Here is a 15,003-nt window from a genome sequence, read left to right on the forward strand (position 1 = left end):
CAGGATAAGGTAACAAGGACAGGGTAGATAGACACAAACAAGGATGGATGGATGGATGGATGGATGGATGGATGAGTAGGTGGGTGGGTGGATGGATGGATGGATGGATGAGTGGGTGGGTAGATGGGTGGATGAATGAATAGATGTATGGATGGGATGAAAGATTAATGAATGGAAGAGACATGGTGTATGGATGGAGGGGAGGAAAGAGGGGAAGGAAAAAGGAGGAGGGAGAAAGGAGGGGAAGGAGGAATAAAGGAAATCTGACATGGAAGAGATCTGGTCCCCTTCCCAGACCCCCCTCCCCTTCCTGGTGCCAGGAAGGACTTGGAGGACCTAGAGGACTTTGCAGATCTCTGGAGGGCACCTTCTCACCCAAACTTGTAGAACAGGCATCCAGGTGTCTGTGTCCTGCCAAAGAATGCCCCAGAGGGTGTTCAGTGTTACTGGCTGAGGAGGTCACTCAACACTGCCCTAGCCAGGACCATTGCAAGTTTTGGGTGTCAGACACTGTTTCCAACACCTGCAGTGATTTGGGGGTCACCAGCTTGGGGATGGAGCTGTTACTATCAGACTAGAATCTGAAGCCTTTGAGAGATCCAATTAGCTCATTCGCTGGGGTGTCCTAATCATGCACTCAAACCCAGGTCTCCATGTGACTTTCCTGACTCTTTCCTCATCTATGTCATGGGGGGCATTATTAATATTTCTTATAAATTTCCAATGGAAGGGAGAGCCCTCAGGGGGATCCTCAGTCTGCTCTGAGTAGCACTGGCCAGCAGAAGTGGAATGGGACTCAACCTTCTGCAGTGGCCTCCCACCTCTCCCTGGGAACCCTCAGAGATCAGATGTCTCCCCAGCCAGCCAGGATCACAGCCCTAGACCGTGGGCAGGGGGTGGGAGTCACTGAGAGGTAGGCTCTGTAAGGTATGCCAAGAAGGCCCAGCCTGAGGTGGAGCATTAGAAGGGCCTTCAGGTAGGGCTGGGGGTTTAAGGAAGGAAGCATGAGTGGGCAGAGTTTGGGCCATGTGGGCGGGGCTTCCAGGGACAGGTCTTCAGGGTGTCTGTCCCATGGAGAGGGGACCTTGAAGTCAGCCTGGCTGCGGGGATGGGTTTGAGATGTGGAGTTCAAGGGCCAGGCCTGGAAGGTGGGGCCTGATATCTGGGTCAGGGAAGGAGGACCCTGGGGGTGAAGGTCCTCATCAGGTGTGTTTCTACCCTACTCCCAGAGCTGGAAGAGGCCCACCAGAAGTGCCCACCGTGGTGGTACAAATGTGCCCACAAAGTGCTCATATGGAACTGCTGCACCCCCTGGATGAAGTTCAAGAACATCATCCACTTGATTGTCATGGACCCCTTTGTGGACCTGGGCATCACCATCTGCATTGTGCTCAACACCCTCTTCATGGCCATGGAGCACTACCCCATGACAGAGCACTTTGATAACGTGCTGACCGTGGGCAACCTGGTAGGGAGGGGACATGGAAAGGTGTCATTCCCAGGCAGGACAGGAGAGGGGCCACAGGGCCCCATGGGGCCATCTGGACTGTGTGGCTATATGGGGCATTCTTGGGGGGCATATGGGGACAAGCTGGGCTTATTCTCCCCACATACGGAGGGCATGAGTTGAGATACAAGGGAGGTACATGGGGTGATCCGTGAGATGTGGAATTGAAGTTTTAGGGTATTTGGAGGCAGAAAGAGTAGGGATAAGGTGCTGGACATTTTAAGATCAGGCCCTATGGTCTGGGGTCCAGGCCATGCCCTGGAGGCAGAAGTGGGGGAGTCGGGGCACGTGTGATAAGTATCCCCTTTCAAAGGTTGTTATGGGCCTAAGAGGGACGGAAGGACCTGAAAATGGGGGCATACAGCTTTGGGCCCCCAGGCCCAAGAGGCCCCCCTGGGGCATGGTCCCCCAACCCAGCCCCCTGCCCACTACCATTTCTCCAGCATGGCCAGGCCAGCTCCCCTTGGGCCTTTCCTGCCTGGCTATTGTTGACACACACTGATCCGCCTGCTTATCCCTGCCCATTAGGAGCATTATCACCTCATTCCCAGCGCCCGTGGAGGCTGACAAAGGGGAAAAGCCGCCTTAACCTCCAGCCCTACCCTGTCCTTTCCAATTCCCTTAGAACTTTTTCCAGATGGCCAATGGGCAAGGTGTTCCCCTTACCCTGAGGATGAGGAGAGCCCAAGGAGAATAAGATTTGGGGGCCTGCAGCAGTGTGAGGACTTTGTGGGTGACATGGGCATCAGAGCCTGGACTCCCAGCCTGTGAGGCAGGCACTTCTATCCCATGGAGATGTCTGAGGCAGCCATGCCAGACCAGGCTAGAGGGGGGCAAGGGTGTGCTCTGGACTCACAGTGCAGCTGCTGGGGTGTGCGTGATGGGCCCAGCCTGCCACCTGCCCACCCCCTGCCCACCCCTTGCCCGCACTATACTGCTGTCTGGCCACCTGCTATGGCCAGGGACAGCTCCTGGGCGGGGTTCAGCATGTGCCCAGGCAGGCCGTGGACCAGGGCAGCTGGTGCCCGGCAGGAGGGGGGCTGTGCCCAGGGAGCTTTCAGAGGCTAGGCAGCCCTTACACCAGGTTCATGGAGGGCAGCTCGGGTCTCCTCATGGATCCCTGACCTTGCCCCCTTTTGGCCCCTACCCTAGACTTCTGAGTCCATCAAGATTTGCTGAGTTCTGGGACTCTTGCTAATCAGGGTAGAGCTGGTAGGGCATAGAGACAGAAAGACTGAATTAAGCACCCCAAGACCTGGGGTTGCCCACATGGGTGGCGTGAGACAGCACTTGCCGCTTAGCTCCCTGAGTCTCAGTGTCCTCATGTCTGGGGCAAGTGACAATCACTCGCAACTCCGTAGAAATTGGCGTCCCAGTGAGGTCTGAATGTGAACTACCAAGTGGTGCATGAGTGCTAAATATTATGATTGGGGTGAGGCCCCAAGAAGTGAAGTGACTGGCTCATGATCACAAGCCCAGAAGCAGATGGGTTCAGGTCTCTCTCAGGGTGGTACCCACTCTGCCCTGTGGCTCAGCCGTTCCACTCTTCACTCACACACGCACACGTGTGGGCTGTGGGGACCACTGCCTGCCCCCACTCAGGCCTCCAGACCCCTCCCCTCAGGCCCTGCTGGCTCTGCCAGAAGGTGGGAGTCAGTGGGGAGACTCCCAAGGCCCTGTGCTCCCTGAGGCTCTGTGACGTGGACCGCACCCCATCCCGCAGGTCTTCACTGGCATCTTCACGGCAGAGATGGTACTGAAGCTCATCGCCATGGACCCCTACGAGTACTTCCAGCAGGGCTGGAACATCTTCGACAGTATCATTGTCACCCTCAGCCTGGTGGAACTGGGCCTGGCCAACGTGCAAGGGCTGTCCGTGCTCCGCTCCTTCCGACTGGTGCGTGAGACCCCAGGACCACGCTGAGGCTGGGAGGTGTGGGGGGACGCAGGAAGATGGGAAGAGTGAGCCCCAAGAAGCCACTTGTGTGTGCCACCCTGCCTCTCAGAACCTTTCTTACTGGAAATGGGGAGAAAGAGAGCCCACCCCTCCCCTTATCACATAGGGTTGCCAGGGACCAAAATGAAAACCCGGGGAGCTGACATTTGGGCTTGACTCCTTGGTGACCTTGGGTGACAGTGGAGCAGAGACCATATTGCAGACCTGAAGGCTGGGACTCATTAGAAGTGGAATTGGGAATCTGATTTAGTATCCTTTCCACCATCCCATGGGAGCACTTTTATATATTTTTAACTTTATTATGGGACCTGTCATTCATCCACAAACCTATAAAATATAATGAACTTCTGTGTACCTTTCACCCACTCTGATGGCCACCAACATTCTATAGTTCTTATTCCATCTGTCCCCCACTTTTTATTTATTTTTATTATTTTTTTAAGATTTTATTTATTTATTCATGAGACACAAACAGAGAGGCAGAGACACAGGCAGAGGGAGAACCAGGCTCCCTGTGGGGAGCCTGATGTGGGACTCGATCCTGGGACTCCAGGATCATGCCCTGAGCCAAAGGCAGATGCTCAACCACTGAGCCACCCAGGCGGCCCCTGTCCCCCACTTTTTATGGGGGGTGGGGAATACATCAAAGCAAATCCTGACATTATGTCACTTATAAACACTTCAGTTTGGATCTTTAAGAGAGGACTCTTTGTTTTGAACACATAAAGTGGATGAGGTCGTCGGATAAGAGTATTCCCATTTAACAGAGAGGCAGACTTTGGCTCAGATCACTCGTGAGGCAGGGATTTGAATTGTTCTAGAGAGGTCTTTCTCCTAAGGATGAGTCTTCCCCAGGTTGGGCCTAGGGGGTGTGGGGAGGTGGCAACCTGGGCCTCATCCCCCCCTGCCCTCCCCCTGCCTGGCAGCTGCGGGTCTTCAAGTTAGCGAAGTCTTGGCCGACGCTGAACATGCTCATCAAGATCATCGGCAACTCGGTGGGCGCTCTGGGCAACCTGACGCTGGTGCTGGCCATCATTGTGTTCATCTTCGCCGTCGTGGGCATGCAGCTGTTCGGCAAGAGCTACAAGGAGTGTGTGTGCAAGATCGCGGCCGACTGCAGCCTGCCCCGCTGGCACATGAACGACTTCTTCCACTCCTTCCTCATCGTCTTCCGCATCCTGTGCGGGGAGTGGATCGAGACCATGTGGGACTGCATGGAGGTGGCCGGCCAGGCCATGTGCCTCACTGTCTTCCTCATGGTCATGGTCATCGGCAACCTAGTGGTGAGTTGGGTTGGATGGCTGGCTCCTCGCTCCTTCCCCCTCCCGACCCAGGAAACCCAAGCATATGCAACATGTCCCCCTCAATTATTTCCTTTCAACTGGGCTTCAGGGGCCTTTGCCATGTGGGTGAACTGTATGAAATCACTAATAAGGCAATTTTATATGGTTTAACCCAGTGACTCTCCAATTGTAACCAGCTTCAGAATCAACTCTGACATTCCCAGCCCCACGCCCACAGAGTCTGATTCAGCAGCTTGGGGCCGGGGCCTGGGAATATGCATTTCTAACAAGCACTGCTGTCGCTGGCCCAGAGCTGACACTGAGTATAGTACTGTTGAAACCTAGTGTTTGGGGCAAAGTAATGTGCTAACTAGAGCCGGACAGACCCACACTCCAGGCCCAGCTCTGTTGTCATCTGTGTACCCTTAAACGAGTTACTGCTCTCTGGTCAGCCGGGTTCTCTAACTTCACGCAGAAGAAAAGCAGTGGGCACCTCACAGGGCTGCTGAGAGGCTTGCCTGGGACTGTGCTGAAAGGTGCCACACAGGGTGGCACCAGAATTCCTGGGCCTCCTGTCTCCCTGCCCCCCCTCCTCAGATCCTGGAATTAGTGTCCAGGAGCTGCAGGGGGACCAGTGAGAAGCAGAGGCACTCAGGCCGTGGTCACGCTGACTAGCATTTCTGTGGTTGGCCCAGGGTGGCGTGTCTCCACATCCTGATGCCCACAACTCCTCCCCTGATTAGGGTGGGCAGCACCCCTGCCAGGAGTGCTGTGCCCGGCTGCCCCTTGCAGTGGCCTACGCGGCCCTGAGCCACAAGGAGGGGGGGCAGACGCCACACATCGCCACGTTCTGCAAAGGCCGGTGGAATCTTGGGCTGCTGGGTCAGCGCTTCTCAGATATCGCTGAGCTCCGGCTGGGGGCAGGAGCTGACCGGCGGGGAGGGGTGTCACCTCCACTGAGGAAGGGACCGTGGGATGAGGTCCTGAGTCCCCAGGGACAGCTAGGCAGGAGATCCCCGGCCGACTGTCCTTGGGAGAGGGCTTGGGGAGTAGGGGGAGAGTGAGAAGATGCCCCAGCAGAACTTTGGGGTGGGATCAGGGTGGGTAGCTGGCTCTGAGTAGAAGTTTGTAAAGCTAAGTTTAAGGGCCCAGCATGACTCAAAGGGTCTGTGGTGGCTTATCTGTCTGTATGTGTGTAGACTCAAAACACTGCAAGCCCTCGCTTTGCTACTTACTGACCGGGAAAACTTGAGAAGTTATTTAACCTGTTTCTGGCCTCAATTCTTCCCATGCGGGAAATGGGGATGATAATGGTGGTGACCCACTTCCCGGCGTGGTCTGAGCGCTCAGCAAAGCACTTGGTCTACAAGGCCTGGGGCATAGGGTTGGGGGAGCGGTGGTTCAGGTACCTGCCATTGGCGTCACCCCCCGACCCCCACCCCAGGACTGGTCTCCTGCCATATGCCGGTCCCTGTGCAAAAAGCTTTACACGCATTATCCCCAATGCTCTCCACACCCTGGGAGGTAGGGAACATTGGCACCGTGCTCCCGGGAGCCACTGCCCGGAACCACACAGCTAGCGTGAGACTGAGCCTAGACTAGAACCTGGCGCTGTGTCATGCCAGTAACGGCATCAGTAATAGCAGCCGTGGTAAGAATGACAGCGTCAACACGGGCAGTAACGATGGTGACAGCTGACCTCTATGTGCATTTGTCCAGCATTCAGAGCACTTTCTGTGTATTTATCTCTTAATGCTCACCACCGCCCCATGGGGACGTGCTGTTCCATCTCTGTTTTGTAGATGAGGAAGCAAAGGCTCAGGGAGGGAAGCTAGTAACCTGCACAGGATTTGAACCCAAGCAGTCTGGCCCCAGGGTCTGGAACCCCCTGCACTTTCACTGCCTCTGAGTGCATGTCACACACACACACACACACACACACACACACACACACACACTCATGAGCTCACATACACACACACCACCGATACTCTTTCCCAGCCTAGCTCTGCCCTCTCTCACTTTGCTCAGAGGGACTGGAGCAGCCCGGGGAGGTGACACTGTCAGCTCCTTCGGCACTGTCCCCACCCTAGCTCAGGCCTCTGCCAGAAGGCACAGAGGCAACCTGCCAGGGAGTGGGGGACCCCATGTCCCCCGCATCCTGGCACTGGAGGACTTCCTCTGGCCTACTGTGAAGAAGAGGAAATGATGAGGTCCTAGGTAACCCACCCTTCAGAGCCCCTGGGGGAACATGATGTCCATCCCCCTTCCCTGCAGCCCTCCTCCCCACGCCTTGCCTGGGGCAGCTATTTCTGTCCCAGGCAGGAGCCGTGTGCAAACCCGGCTGACCCAGAGAGCAGCTAATTCCCATCTCAGATGTGTTTCTGGCAACTGGATGCCTCCCCCCGACAAAGGGAAAGAAAGACCAATATCTTTGGTTGGGGGCAAAGGCAGAAAAGTAGCTGGGGGGTATAGAGATGGGGAGGAATTGGCCCAGCACCTTCTCCCCATGTGTGTGTATATATATATATATATATATATATATATATATATATACACACTCACTTTGAAGACACTATGCTAACATGATAGTTAAGGCAATGATAAAAAGACCTTGGAGGACCCTGGTGAAAGCCAGGCAGTGAGAGGCACATGGAGAAGTTGGTCCAGGGTGGACATTCACAGTCGCCCCTACTCCTTCATGTCCACTCATACACCTAGCCCTGTCCCAAGGCCGCTAGAGTAAGACCCGGCCCTGCCTCTGGCTGACAGGAGCCAGGACTGCACCTCCCGCCCCACTGCTCCAGCTCTGCTTCACCTTCCTCCTCATTCCCTGGGGGAGGGGGGATAGACTGTGGAAGGTAGAGCCACCACATTGCACAACCTCTGGGGCTGCCATTCACACTGTAGTCTAAATGAATGATGTCCTCTAAAGTTGTACCATGACTGGAAACCTGGATTCTAGTCCTGATCATTCTATATGTCATAGAGGACGTAATTTCACCTCTCTGAGACTCAGTTTCCTTATTAATAAAATGCCAAACTGGCCTCAAAGTTAATCATACTTTTCCCTGTACCTTGTACCTTCTGTCATTGCACACATAATAGCCAACATGTTTTGAGTGCCTACTGTGTGCTCTGCTCATATTGATTTTTTAATCCTCACAACAATACAAGGAGATTGGAACTGGAATCCTCCCCATTATACACACAAGGAAACTGAGGCACAGAGCAGTGATATGATTTGCCTCAGGACACGTTGCTAGTAAACTGGGCTTCAAGGCTGAGCAGCATGGTTCCAAAGCCTGTGCACCCCAGTCTCCATTGCCATGCAAACCCACTGCATTGTATCTGTTTGATCAAATGTCTCTACTAGGTTGGAGCTCCCTTACACCACAGCGGGAGAGGCTCAGTAAATGTCTGTCCCTGGAAAATAAAGCTGGAGGCTAGAGGGGTAGACCAGTAGCCTTTTGAGGCTTTCAGTAGGAAAATGGGAAGAAAATGAAGTGGAGTAGGGAATCCCAAGGAGAGAAAAGTGGTGAAAAATGCCCTTCCCAGAGCAATAGGGCACATGCATCTGAGCACAGGAGAGCACAGACTCCATTAATGGACAGGAAAAGAAGGCTCAGCAGATTCAAGGTCCCAGTAAGTTCTGGAAATTCAGAGACGTGAGCCCTGTTCTTTGTTCTGCCTTCCCCAGCAGTGGAGGTGGGGGACAGAGTCCTGGAAGGAATCCCTGTCTCCCAGTGGGCATCCCTAAGGTCTTGCAGAGTCCTATCATGCGCCTAAGCCTCAGTTTCCTTTTCTGCAAAGCAGGGGTGATGGTAACATTCCTCGCCTCCCCAGGCAGTTGTGAGGATCCCATTAGGTGATTTCCTTTTCGGTGCCGCACATGCAGCAGGTCTGCTTAGAGGCCTGAGGCCCCTTGTGCTGGCAGAAGGTGGCACCCTGGGTGGGGGTGGGGGGTGTCCCGCGGCTGGGCTGAGTTTCCTCCCGACCCCTGCTGACCAGGTCCTGAACCTCTTCCTGGCCCTGCTGTTGAGCTCCTTCAGCGCCGACAGCCTGGCCGCCTCGGACGAGGACGGCGAGATGAACAACCTGCAGATCGCCATCGGGCGCATCAAGTGGGGCATTGGCTTTGCCAAAGCCTTTCTCCTGGGACTGCTGCATGGCAAGATCCTGAGCCCCAAGGAAATCATGCTCACCCTTGGGGGGCCTGGGGAGGCCGAGGAGGCCCGGGAGGCTGGGGAGGCCGGGGAGAGTACCCCAGGGGATGAGAAGAAGGAGCCACCGCCCGAGGAGGACGACAAGGACCTGAAGAAGGATAATAACATCCTGAACCACGTGGGCCTGGTTGATGGCTCTCCCCCTAGCATCGAGCTGGACCACCTCAACTTTATCAACAACCCCTACCTGACCATTCACGTGCCCATTGCCTCCGAGGAGTCCGACCTGGAGATACCCACAGAGGAGGAGACTGACACTTTCTCAGAGCCTGAGGATGGCAAGGTGAGCTTGAGGGGGCCAGGGAGGGGGGTCAGATAGACCTGGCTTCAAATCTTTGCATGACCCTAGACAAGTCACAAATCCTGAGCCTCAGTGTCTCCATCTGTAAAATGGGGCAATGGCACCTACCTCAGGACATAGCAAGGAGCATTAGGTGAGAGGCTGTGCATAAGCACCTGCAGCGCTGTGCATGTGATTGCCCATTATTCCCATGGGCCCAGCCTGTCCTTCCCTAGTGTCCCCTCACTCTGGCTCTGCACCTCCAACTTGGACACCAGCAGGTGGTGCTCTTGGACAGGTTGTTCCTACCTGTGGCACCTTAGCTCCAGGGTTGGGACCCAAGAGTCCTCTCCAATCCCCCTCTGGGCTTGAAGTCCCTCCCATTTTCCCATTGGGCTGGTTCACACCTCCCAGTGCAGGCCAAAGTGCTGGGTCTGGGCTGGGGATCCTGAGGGGTGGAGAGGGCTGGGGGGCCAATTGGATTGGGTACAAGGAGAGCAGAGAGCTGGGCAGTCTCAGTAGCAGCCATGACCTACCCACCCAGAAGATGCCCCCCTCCTCCTGCCCCTTCCCTGCAAGAGTGACAGAGGGGCTGGTAGTCACCCCAGGAGCCCCCCAGGGGAACTGACTGTAAGCCCCAAAGCCCATCCTCCAGCTCTGGCAAGGGAGGAGCCAGCCGCCCCCCCACCCCGTCCCCCTGCACCCCATCAGCCCCGGGCCTGGCTGGGCACTGGAGTCCGAAAGAACTTTGCCCTGAAAGCTCTTGACTCCTTATTCCCCCCAGATATGTGTCACGCTGACTTACGCAGGGGGCTGAGTGCCTGCCAAGCTATAAATACCCAGGGAAATGTGGCACCAACCTCGGTATGATGAGCGGGTGTGGGGGAGGACTGGACAGCACCCAGGGCCAGGACTCTGGGGCTCTCAGGGGGGCAAACAGGACTCCAAGGGTGATTGTGGGAGTTGGGACACACAGGCAGGGCAAGTGGCAGAGTGGGTGCCTTGGCTGACCTAATAATGCCTGCCTCAGTTTCCCTTTCTTTCAACTGTGCACAAGGAAACCTGTGTGACTTTCTGGTCACCCTTTTGGATCCAGAGTTACCCCCTCCCAAGCCGCCCTCTCCATCTTTCCCTTCAGGGTCCTCCACTCCTGCCACGAAGGGGTCCCCTGGAGGAGGGAAGCTAGGTCCAGGAACACTGGCCCCAGACAGCACCAGCAAGAGGTGCAGGAGGCCTGGCCGGGCCAGAGCACCAGCCTCCCCCACCCTGCCCCACTCCCATCAGGTTCCTTTGGCCCCAGGCTGGAGCTTCTGCTGGGGAAAGTTTTCCATTCTTTCTGGATTCCTCAGCCCGGTGGACCCTGGGAATGGGAAGGCTCAGACCTCGAGGACACTGCATGCCATCACCTGTGGGCCAGGGCAGCCCTGGCTCCATTCTGATCCCTTGTGCTCCCTCAAAAGTCCCCTCAGGCCTCTTACTCTGCTGTTCCACTGCTGTCCCCACCTCATGCTCCCCAGGACCCCCAGCCCAGATCAGCCACTCCGCGCCCCCCCACCCTTGTCTCCAGCTTCCTCCCTTACCTGATGCCCTCACCTGCCTCCTTGTGTCCTCATGATCTCTTCCCAGGCCTCGGCCCTGCCCCGCTCCAAGTCTAAGTGCCGCGAGGGCAGGACCACAGCTGCCTTGGGCACTGTGGTTCTTCTGCAAAGGCCACAGTGCTGGCTCCATGAGCCAGGATTCAGTGAATGAATGACTGAGTAGGTCAGCTCCACCGCCTCTTTCTCCTCTCCCTTCTGGTCTCTCCCTTCTGGTCTCTCCCTGCTGGTCTCCCATCCTGACCTCCTCCATTTACCTGGTGGGAGGACCCAAGGGTCACGTGACCCTGTGGCCCCTGCAGAAGCCACCGCAGCCCCTCGATGGGAACTCCTCCGTCTGCAGCACCGCGGACTATAAGCCCCCCGAGGAAGACCCCGAGGAGCAGGCTGAAGAGAACCCCGAAGGGGAGCAGCCTGAGGAGTGCTTCACGGAGGGTGAGGGCAAGCCCGCGTGCGTGCACCCCCACCTTGCCTGGTGCCTCCCCCAGCCCAGCAGCCCCTGGAAGGCACAGACCATGCCAAGCCCTGTGGGGGGCAACAGCCCTGGCCCAGCGCCAGACAACTGCCTCCTCAAGGACATCTGAGGATGTGCGTCACCAAAAGCATGCAGAGCCTCCCTCGCCCTCCCCCATCAGATGTTCCTGGGTCCTGGGTGCTGACACACCCTGGAGGGAACACAGTCCCAGGCAGGGGCGTCAGAGCTCGGGATGCCTCCCAGCCCCTGACACGCTGAGCCCCGAGGTTGGCCGTGGGTATAGCACCGTCCTGGGAGGACTGTTGTGCCGAATCCCACGGGGCCCTGGGTGTGACCTGGCACATAGCAAGTGCTTGGGAAGGGCTGCTCTAAGACAATGACCCTCCTCGGCTCCCTCTGCAGAAAAAGGCCAGGCCAGCCCTTCAGACACACTGCCGCCCACAGGGCCGGGGCGCGGGAAGGGTGCCTGGGAGAGGTGGGGAGGATGGGACCAGCTGAGCCGGGAAGGTGGTGGGAACAGGCAGGCTGCGTGTCCGTGTCCGGAGGCAGCCCCCAGTCCTGTGATGTGGTGCGCTTGCCCCTTGCCTCCCCCAGCCTGCGTGCAACGCTGCCCTTTCCTCTACGTGGACATCTCCCAGGGCCGTGGGAAGATGTGGTGGACCCTCCGCAGGGCCTGCTTCAAGATTGTCGAGCACAACTGGTTTGAGACCTTCATCGTCTTCATGATCCTGCTTAGCAGCGGAGCCTTGGTAGGCACTGCCCTGGGAGATAGGCTGGGGAGGGGCGGGTGCCAGGCCCAAAGGAGGCCCTCCTGGGGCTCCCTCCTTTGCACACCACTAGACAGGCGAGGCCTGGCCAGTCTTGATCCCAGAGAATCCTAAAGGGACTCATTTGTGGTTGCAGGATGCGATGTAGAAAGTGTTAGTTTTCTTAAAGTGACAGGTGGGGTCCACCTCTGTGGGTACCAGCAATAGGTGCCAGCCAGAGCAGAGGTGGGAAGGCCCTGGGCATGTTGAGTCAGGGTTGAAGATGTGTCACTGTGAAGGCCCCCAAGCAGATGACTGTCATCCCTGGAGGAAGAGCTGCTGAGGGGCTTCTCCCTGTGGGCCAACTCACTGGCTCGTCCCCACGGTGGGCCCCGGGGATTCTGGGAGAAGCCAAAAGCCTGACCCCAGGAAGCAGCCACATTAGGTGGGGTGGGGGATGTGGCCGCTGCCCCAGGCTCTGGGGCCCTGGCCACCCCTGGCCGTGCTGGTGTCCCCAGGCCTTCGAGGATATCTATATTGAGCAGCGGCGAGTCATCCGCAGCATCCTGGAGTACGCGGACAAGGTCTTCACTTACATCTTCATCGTGGAGATGCTGCTCAAGTGGGTAGCCTATGGCTTCAAGGTGTACTTCACCAATGCCTGGTGCTGGCTTGACTTCCTCATTGTGGACGTGAGTCTTCCCCCAGCGTCCAGCCCCAAGGCCAGACCCAGAGGTGTCCCTGTGGCCCAGGACCTTAGGAAGCCCTGGCCCAGAGGCCCCACACACCCTGACCACCCCACTCTCCCTCTGCAGGTCTCCATCATCAGTCTGGTGGCCAACTGGCTGGGCTACTCGGAGCTAGGACCCATCAAATCCCTGCGGACGCTGCGGGCCCTGCGTCCCCTGAGGGCTCTGTCCCGATTTGAGGGCATGAGGGTGGGTGCCGAGAGAGGCTCTGAATAGGGCTAGGGAGTTGGGGGGGAGAAGCCACAACAGGGCAAGGTGGAAGATGCACAGGTCTGTACTCCAGCCACCACTGGGGGAGGAGAGGCCTTGGTCTCTGGGTCCCGCTAAAGTCCAGATTTGAGCCCCCCACACCATATCCTCCCACCCCACCCAAGTGCCCAACCTGGCCTCAGCCCCTCCTTAGCTCATCTCTGCCACCGCTGGGGGGCAGCAGAGGTTGCATCAGCTCCCAGGAGGGGCCACGAGGGCACTGTAGCAGGGAGGAAGAAGGAAAGCAGGTCTATGGGTGAATAGGTGTCTGTCCCAGGCTCAGACTGGGGCCCACCAGGACTCTGAGAACTGGATGAGCTGGCAGGTGCCTGCTCCCTGGCTCTGAGCCTGCCCACCCTTCCCTCAGGCCCTAGAGAACAGTGACAGTAAATATAGAATTTGGCCAAGACAAATGGGATTTCCCCAGGCAAGAGAAGTCTTTTGGGAACAAGACCCACACAGAGGGATAAACTTCTGTGAGCAGCTGGTTGCAGGCCAGCAGTGCACTCAGCCCAAGTGGCTCCCTCCTGTTCGTGCTAGGCCCTCCCACCCTCAGAACCAGGGACCCCTCCTCACTGAGGGGAAATGACCTGCCCCCATGGCCACGCAGCTGGTTGGTGTCCCAGCCAAGAATAGAGCTACCCGAGGCATCACCAGGTTTGTGCCACCCACTCTGTCTGGAGGTCATGAAACAGCTTCTCCTTGAAAAAAGACAAATCTCGAGCACCTGGGTGGCTCAGTGGTTGAGTGCCTTTGGCTCAGGTCATGATCCCGGGGTCCTGGGATTGAGTCCCATATCGGGCTCCCCACAGGGAGCCTGCTTCTCTGCCTATGTCTCTGCCTCTCTGTGTGTGTCTCTCATGAATAAATAAATAAAATCTTAAAAAAAAAAACGAGAAAAGACAATTCTCAGACTTAGCCCAGCCTGACGTAGTGAAATTGGCTTGTGTGGCCAGGGCTAGGGAGTAGGGCCCAGGGCTCCAGCCTCAGGGACCTGCTGCTTTAAAGACCCCGGTGGCTTCGTTTCTGTGTCCGTGTCTCTAATGCTGTGAGCAGAGGAGCAGGGGGCTGGGTTACGGGGGCTGAGTTTCCTATGGGGGCCGAGGAAGGAGTGTTTGTCTCCTGCCTAGTGACCCGTGGCCAGGCTGCTTCCAGAGAAGCCTAGTGCCCCGACTCTGGGCTGATGGCTCCAGCCAAGCAGAGAGCCCTCTTCAACCACTAGGCCAGCAGCACTCCTAACCCTACTCCTCACTTCCCCACCCCACCCCCGAGACTAGAGCTCAGCAGACTTCTCCCCCAGGCCTAGCTCAGATTGACCCTCCTCCGGAAAGCCTTCCCTGAATAACAGTGTCCAGCCCCGATGGGTCCCCTTGTAAGTGTAGGTAGGGAGCTCAGTCCCAAAGGAGCCTGGGTAAAGATCTGACAGTGACCCCTCCCCCGGCCCCCCAGGTGGTGGTGAATGCCCTTTTGGGAGCCATCCCCTCCATCATGAATGTGCTGCTTGTCTGCCTCATCTTCTGGCTCATCTTCAGCATCATGGGTGTCAACCTGTTTGCTGGCAAGTTCTACTACTGCATCAACACTACCACCTCTGAGAGGTTCGACATCTCTGAGGTCAACAACAAGTCCGAGTGTGAAAGCCTGATGCACACGGGCCAGGTCCGCTGGCTCAACGTCAAGGTCAACTATGACAACGTGGGTCTAGGCTACCTCTCCCTCCTGCAGGTGGTGAGTGTAGCCTGCTGCCCTTGCACAAAACTGGGATGGAGGTGCTCCCAGATTCTCAATGTACCTGAGCCCACTGCTACTCCTTGTTAGGAGGCCACTCACCCTGCTTCCAGTGCTGTGGGACACGAGAGGTAGTATCTAGACCTCCGTGGTCTCTATGTCGTGCTCTGGGGAGGATCAGGCTGGGGTGAGGAGGGAGACTCATAGA

The 15,003-nt window shown here is 56.9% G+C and overlaps 1 protein-coding gene across 4 annotated transcripts in view; it reads left to right on the forward strand.

Moving 5' to 3' along the window:
* Window positions 1-15,003, forward strand: part of SCN4A (sodium voltage-gated channel alpha subunit 4) — a 44,066-nt gene that overhangs the window by 22,769 nt on the left and 6,294 nt on the right. For all 4 annotated transcript variants that reach the window (XM_025999576.2, XM_072746836.1, XM_072746837.1 and 1 more), the window contains 9 exons: window positions 1,230-1,468; window positions 3,231-3,404; window positions 4,391-4,747; window positions 8,759-9,256; window positions 11,151-11,283; window positions 11,918-12,072; window positions 12,588-12,761; window positions 12,885-13,007; window positions 14,517-14,795. In XM_025999576.2, the coding sequence (XP_025855361.2) occupies window positions 1,230-1,468; window positions 3,231-3,404; window positions 4,391-4,747; window positions 8,759-9,256; window positions 11,151-11,283; window positions 11,918-12,072; window positions 12,588-12,761; window positions 12,885-13,007; window positions 14,517-14,795 (2,132 nt within the window). The remainder of the gene's footprint in view (window positions 1-1,229; window positions 1,469-3,230; window positions 3,405-4,390; window positions 4,748-8,758; window positions 9,257-11,150; window positions 11,284-11,917; window positions 12,073-12,587; window positions 12,762-12,884; window positions 13,008-14,516; window positions 14,796-15,003) is intronic.

Source organism: Vulpes vulpes, chromosome 2, assembly GCF_048418805.1.
Source record: "Vulpes vulpes isolate BD-2025 chromosome 2, VulVul3, whole genome shotgun sequence".
NCBI lineage: Eukaryota > Metazoa > Chordata > Mammalia > Carnivora > Canidae > Vulpes > Vulpes vulpes.